Source organism: Babylonia areolata, chromosome 16 (assembly GCF_041734735.1).
Source record: "Babylonia areolata isolate BAREFJ2019XMU chromosome 16, ASM4173473v1, whole genome shotgun sequence".
Classification (NCBI taxonomy): Eukaryota; Metazoa; Mollusca; class Gastropoda; order Neogastropoda; family Buccinidae; genus Babylonia; species Babylonia areolata.
In genome coordinates this window covers 27,282,885-27,290,384 of record NC_134891.1, presented here as the reverse complement: position 1 = coordinate 27,290,384, position 7,500 = coordinate 27,282,885, and the positions used below count along the sequence as shown (strand labels likewise).

Below are 7,500 nucleotides of genomic sequence, written 5' to 3'. Positions count from 1 at the left end.
CTCTACCCCTTTTCTGGTCGCCCACACGTCCATCAAAGACCTTCAGCAAGCGAACCCGAATGAGCCTGGGGTGGGAATGATAATGCCACGGAAAATAGCGCAGAAAAAAAAAGAAAGAACAAGAAGGAACAGCGTGTCAAGGACTGCAGGAGGAGGAGGAGGGATGGGAGGGAAGGGGGGATGTGCACCCAGGTGGATGTATGTTGAAGTCATCACCGGGTATACATTCATCCGCTCCCTGACATCACAATCATCACTGGCTGCATTGTTTCTGCCGGGTGCCTGTGACTAGACATATATATATATATATATATAATATTGTATTGTATGTATATATATATATATATATATATATATATATATATATATATATATATATATATATTCTCTCGCTTCCTAGGCGGACGCGTTACCTCTAGGCCATGACTCCAATATATATATATATATATATATATATATATATATATATATATATATATATATATATCGCATACTGTCTTGCAAAGCGTCTGTCTAATAGACCATTGTCACGAACCACTTGACTTCAATGACGAAACGCCAATAGATCGTTCACCTCTGAGCAAAGCGTCGGGCTCTGTTGCGGAATAGGAATAAGAACGGGTTGAATTTCACGTTTTGGATCGTCTGCGTGCTTATACACACGAAGGGGGTTCAGGCACTAGCAGGTCTGCTCATAATTAATATGTTGACCTGGGAGATCAGAAAAATCCCCACCCTTTACCCACCAGGCTCCGTCACCGAGATTCGAACCCGGGACCTTCAGATTGAAAGTCCAACGCTTTAACTATTCGGGTATTGCGCCCGTCAGTTGCGCGTGAGTTCATTGGTGATGACCAAGATAATTGTATGTGATGAGAGAGAGAGATGTACATATGATACATTCATATGATCATGAGATCTATGGAAGTGATTAGGACGGGATGCTGCGACAGTTTCAGTAGCTCAAGGAGGCGTCACTGCGTTCGGACAAATCCATATACGCTACACCACATGTTGGCGCCAAGCAGATGGCCTGACCAGCAGCGTAACCCAACGCGCTTAGTCAGGCCTTGAGGAAAAAAAAATTATAATAAAATTTTAAAAAATAAGTAAATAATAATAATAATATAAATAAAAAAGTAAATAAATGATAATAATAATGAAAATAAAATCAATAAATAAATAAATATTTTAAATTTTTTTAATAAAAATAATGATGTAGTTAGGACACACATAATGCACGTATAGGATCAGCATCAGGCTCACCACCCCAGGTGCAGTAAGTTTGGGAAAGGCGTGCACTGTTCTTTCTTCTTCCCCCCCCCCCTCCCCCCCTTGCCGCTGAAGAAATATCCTGCCTTTTATTTCATTCTTTCATCAAAGGATAACACAGAATGCGTTGCAAAGGTGAGTGATGCTTTTCAGTTTATTTTTGAATGCTTCGTTTGTTTGTTGTTGTTGTTGTTTTTTTGGGGGGGGGGGGGTTGTTTGTTTGCTTGTGACATGTTTTGTTTTTAGCTCCAAAACTGATCACCATACTTAGCTGAGCGAAAGACGGTATCAGCGATAATATATTTTGAACTGGAAGGGTTTTAAAAACGAAGAAAACACACACACGCTTATAAACATGCATACGTACATAAACAAACACTCAAGCACACATTCACATACGGACGCGCGCGCACGCACACACATAAGAGGTACACAAAAAATACATTCGGTGTTGGGGATGGTTCCCAAAGACCAACTGGCCCCCAAGGCTGCAGCACTAAGAGCGAGTGCTATATTAATACATACATAATACCTACCTACTTACATGGAAACATACGTACATACAAACATGAAAACATACATACCAGATACTGTAACGGACATGACGATATGGGAAGAGAGATTATTTTGGCTCTATTTAACAGCTTTTTGGAATTGAGTTCATACATCATACCAAAATGGTGGCCTATGCTTTTCTGTGACTTAATTAAAAGTGCATTGTTTGGTAAATGTTCCTTCCATGGTGTGTGCTGGAAATGTTTGAGATAATAAAGAATGTTTTTGACATTTCCTCTTTGGTGTTGATGTGTATCTTGTCTGTCTGTCTCTCCCTCTCCCTTCCCCCCACTCCCTCCCCCCCTCTCTCCCTCTCCCTCCCTCTCCCTCCCTCTCCTCTCTCCCTCCCTCTCCCTCCCTCTCCTCTCTCCCTCTCCTCTCTCCCTCTCCCTCCCTCTCTCTCTCCCTCCCCCTCCCCCTCCCTCCCCCTCCCTCCCCCCCTCTCCCCCTCCCTCCCTCTCTCTCTCCCTCCCCCTCTCCCTCACTCTCCCCCTCCCTCCCTTCCTCTCTCTCCCTCCCTCCCCACTCCGTCTATCTGTCTGTCTCTCGGTCTGTTCATCAATCCATGTTGTTTTTCTCTCTGTGTGTCTATATACGCGCGCACGTTTGTCACATCCACCCATAAAGGCGCGCGCACACACACGCACACACACACACACACACAATTTCTCTCCCTCTCTCTCCTTTCTTTCTGTCTTTCTTTCTTGACAAGGTTTAATGAAATGTGAGATGTGTGTTCCCACACTTAACACAATGAATACATTTTTTTTTCGTCTGTGTAAATACTGTACACCGAATTTCTAATTATGACAGCACAACAGATGCAAGAAAGTTTAACTTCAGTACAAGATCTGTGCAAACATTGCACATCAAATACGCAATTTTGGTTTGCACGAAAAATGAAAAAAATTGTAGAAGTTGAATTTCACAACAACAATGGTCACAAACCATAAACAAGCAAACGAACGAACAAACCAACAACACAAAAATTCAAACAGTAAGACTGTTTTCCATTGCTGTCACTTAGGATCGAATAACAGCTAACGCATTTTAGTTTGTTACGATTACTGTGAAGAAAGCTTTCTGTGCGACAAGAGATACTAGTGCTCATTGGATTGTATTGTATTGTATTGTAGGGTACTGTATTGCATCACTTTTTGTCACAACGGATTTATCTGTGTGAAATTCGGACTGCTCTCACTCCACGCCGAGAGAGCGGCGACACACACACAATTTATATATATGTATATAATTTTCATACGATTTTATTTTATTTTTCTAAGTATATATATATATATATATAAACATTGGTTCTGCAATCCAAGCGAAGTTCTCAACATAATTTTTGACAAGGACAACACTTCATTGTCCTGGGTTCTTTTACGTGCGCAAACAGAAGCTCACTGAAGGCTGTTGAACCAGAAAAAGATACACACAAAAAACAAAAAAAAAAAATGTGGGGGCTGGCAATGTCTGAGTGAAACATCACTGATGACATGAATCATGAATATTTACTCGTTGCTTCTACAGTTTGTCATAAAACACTGCTATCAATATAAGCGGCAAAGACAAGCGAAGCGTTATCATCTTATTGGGGCTACCTGTCCTTTACCATTGTTCTACAAATGCATGGATAGCGCATGCCTTCTTTGAGCCCCTTTGCTAACTGAAGCCAGCGGAAGTATTCAATCAGCCGAGCGCTCAGCAAGCTTTCACTTGCTCGCGGCGTCAGTTAAGCTGACATTCCTGTGTGTGTTTCCACTGCAAGTTTGCGCCACGTGTCACTGCACGTGTAACGTTGGTAGATAAACCATTGGCAGGTTTCAATCAAGACACAACATTTGGCATGTCGTGGGGGGCAAGCATAACACGATTTCATCGAAGATACACGGTCACAGTTCAGAAACTACCACCACTTAGCAGACGACTTGTCACCGGACTGACGGCCGGATACGAGAAACAATATGGCGTCTAGTTGGCTTCAGTTTTCCTGGCCAATGAGCTATCCATATGTTTTTAAACCAGTGGTCCTCAACGCACAAAATTAAACCTAACATCTAATAGAGTTGAAAGGCGTAACATTGGAAGGTGGTCCTTAACCCACAAAATTAAACCTAACATCTATGTCGTTGAAAGACCTATCATTGAAAGGTGGTCCTTAACCCACAAAATTAAACCTAACATCTAATAGAGTTCAAAGGCCTAACATTGAAAGGTGGTCCCTAACCCACAAAATTAAACCTAACATCTAATAGAGTTCAAAGGCCTAACATTGAAAGGTGGTCCCTAACCCACAAAATTAAACCTAACATCTAATAGAGTTCAAAGGCCTAACATTGAAAGGTGGTCCTTAACCCACAAAATTAAACCTAACATCTAATAGAGTTGAAAGGCCTATCATTGAAAGGTGGTCCCTAACCCACAAAATTAAACCTAACATCTAATAGAATTGAAAGGCCTATCATTGAAAGGTGGTCCTTAACGCACAAAGTAAAACCTGACATCTAATAGAGTTGGAAGATCTAACACTGAAAGAACAGGACTCCTTCCCTGGCCTGACAACCGGCAGTAGCGATCAGCCAGAAGAGAGGGAGAGGTCGTGCCGTCCATCACACACAAGTCCTCCCCAGCTCTTGTTGCCCTCTGTGTGTGTAGTAGTAGTAGTAATCTTCAATTTAACGTCTTCTACTTTAACCCTTTCACCGCCAAGCTCGCATTTATGCACAGGCGTGGCAGAGGACCCATGTCAATGCATGAACCTCCTGCTCTTAATGTTCGGTGGTAGGATAGGCCATATTGTCAATACATCGCAGGGGGAATCCCCGGCTTTTCTTAGCCACTGTCTTTTCTGTGTTTAAACCACAAGGGAATTTTGTACTCTAAATTTACTGGCAGTGAAAGGGTTAAGTGATATTAGACGGGGGAAAAAAAAGGGGGGGGGTGTGGAGGGCGGGGCGTGGTGGTGGGAACAGTATTGGGCAGAGGATGAAGAATGGTGTGTGTGTGTGTATGTGTGTGTGCGCGCGTGCGTGCGCATGTGTGTGTGTGGTGGGGAAAGATACAAAGCATTGGAAAAATAATAAAACATCAAAAGGGAGACATAGGCATATAGAAGGAAATGCTAACATCAAACAACTATAACAACTATTAACAAATGTCCTATTGGACTATGCAGCAAACCTTCTGCAATAGCAGATAACATCTTGGTGTGTGTGTGTGCGTGTGCGCGCGCGCGTATGTGTGTGTGTTTGCCTGCGTTCCTGCGTATGAGTGTGTGTGTGTATGTGCGTGCGTGCGTGTAAGTTTATTTATGTGTATATATAAATTATATAATAATATAATTATATATATATCATATATGTCTGTGTCTGCGTGTGTGTTTGCGCGCGTGCACGCACACTCTCTCGCGCCGGCTGCGCGTGCACCGGTGGGCGTGCCACGCGCCAGTGCCCGGTAGAAGTTCAGCGTGGAGCGCTGATGCCGAGCGAGGAGATGAGGAGGTTGAGGACGGTGATGAGCAGGATGAGGATGACGGAGGCGTTGTTCATATTCTCCGCGGAGCGGAACCCCTTTCTGGTCCTCGGCTCGGAGGACCCCAGGACGATCAGGAGGACGCCTGTCGCTACCTGCCGCGCGTGGACACACAGCACAACACAACACAACAAGCATGCACTTTGATAATCGTTGTTGTTGTTGTTGATAGATTTTATTCACCTTTATTTATTTTTTTTTTCTCTCAAGGCCTGACTAAGCGCGTTGGGTTACACTGCTGGTCAGGCATCTGCTTGGCAGATGTGGTGTAGCGTATATGGATTTGTCCCAACGCAGTGACGCCTCCTTGAGTTACTGATACTGAAACTGAAACTGTTGTTGTTGATAGGCGCAATAGCTGAGAGGTTAAAGCGTTTGACTCTCAATCTGAGGGTCCTGTTCGTGTTATCCATCCCCATATCTGAGGTATCCACCCCTTCATAATATTTATTTGTTGTTGTTTTCATCACAACAGATTTCTCTGTGTGAAATTCGGGCTGCTCTCCCCAGGGAGAGCGTGTCGCTACACTACAGCGCCACCCATTTTTTTTTGTATTTTTTCCTGCGTGCAGTTTTATTTGTTTTTCCTATCGATGTGGATTTTTCTACAGAATTTTGCCAGGAACAACCCTTTTGTTGCCGTGGGTTCTTTTACGTGCGCTAAGTGCATGTTGCACACGGGACCTCGATTTATCGTCTCATCCGAATGACTAGCGTCCAGACCACCACTCAAGGTCTAGTGGGGTGGTGGGGGGGGGGGAGAAAATATCGGCGGCTGAACCGTGATTCGAACCAGCGCGCTCAGATTCTCTCGCTTCCATGCCGACGGGCGCAATAGCTGAGTGGTTACAGCAGCGGACTTTCAGTCTGAGGGTCCTGGATTCGAATCCCGGTAACGACGGCGCCTGGTGGCTAAAAGGTTGGAGAATTTTCCGATCTCCCAGGTCAACATAATTATGTGGAAACCTGCTTTTGTGCCTGAAACCCCCTTCATTCGCACGCAGAAGATCAATTACGCACGTTAAAGATCCTATGATCTAGTCAGCGTTCGGTGGTTTGTGGAAACAACAACATAACCCAGCATGCACACCCCCGAAAACGGAGTATGACTGTCTACATGGCGGAGTAAAAACGGTCATAAACGTAAAAGCCCACTCGTGAAAATGCGAGTGAACACTCGCTCGCACACACACACACACACACACACACACACACACACACACTCGCTCCCACTCATGAACGCACACACACACATTTAACGAATAAAAATGTACTAGTATCAGTATCAGTAGCTCAAGGAGGCGTCACTGCGTTCGGACAAATCCATATACACTACACCACATCTGCCAAGCAGATGCCTGACCAGCAGCGTAACCCAACGCGCTTAGTCAGGCCTTGAGAAAAAAAAAATTAAATAAATAAATCTACTAGTGTCGTGACAATGAAACCTAATGTAATGAAAGGTGGATCGGAATTTAATTTCATTTTGTTCCTAAAAAAATAAACTGTTTAACACTGATAATAAAATCAGAACAATAACAAATGCGTAACAGTTTTCCACCACCACCACGAACAACAACAACAACAAAAGCTGTAGCCTTGCTGATTGCAGTCCTGAATGTCATATTTTTTGTGTTGTTAATTAAGCACAAACCCAAACTGTGTTTAAACACAGACAGGAAACATGGACCAACATCAGCTTTCTTACTAAAAAAAATATAAAAAAAAGAAAAAAAAAGAAGAAGTTTTCATCCTGAGATGTCACCACACTCAGCACGCATGAGCTACAAGCAAAGTGTATATGTATGATAGTCGTGTCCGACTATGGCTACCAGAGCAGCAGAGGAGGCATCCCCCCCCCCTCCCCCTTCCCACCCACCGTACCTCTCCCCCCCACCCCCCCCCCCTAATGTGCACCTTACACACTTCCCCTTTCCCCGAGCCCCGTCACCTGCAGCATGATGGAGATGGAGATCATGGCGACCAGCTGGTAGTAGAGGTCGTTCTTCTTGCCCGTCTGCACCAGAACCTTGAGCTGAGAGGTGTTGGCCATCAGCAGAGCAAAGTCCAGGCAGCCCTTAGCCACAGTCTTCTTGCGGGCGTACGAGCTGTCCGCCTTGAACTCCTTGTTGGAGAGACACG

At 44.1% G+C, this 7,500-nt stretch overlaps 1 protein-coding gene across 1 annotated transcript in view; it reads right to left on the bottom strand.

Moving 5' to 3' along the window:
* Positions 1–5,182: 5,182 nt before the first annotated feature.
* LOC143290960 (ninjurin-1-like) overlaps positions 5,183–7,500 on the bottom strand; it is an 11,885-nt gene continuing 9,567 nt past the window's right edge. Inside the window, exons 2-3 of the mRNA XM_076600539.1 lie at positions 7,310–7,483; positions 5,183–5,453 (exon numbers count right to left, since the gene is read on the bottom strand). Of these exons, the coding sequence (XP_076456654.1) occupies positions 5,289–5,453; positions 7,310–7,483 (339 nt within the window). The 3' untranslated portion in view covers positions 5,183–5,288. The remainder of the gene's footprint in view (positions 5,454–7,309; positions 7,484–7,500) is intronic.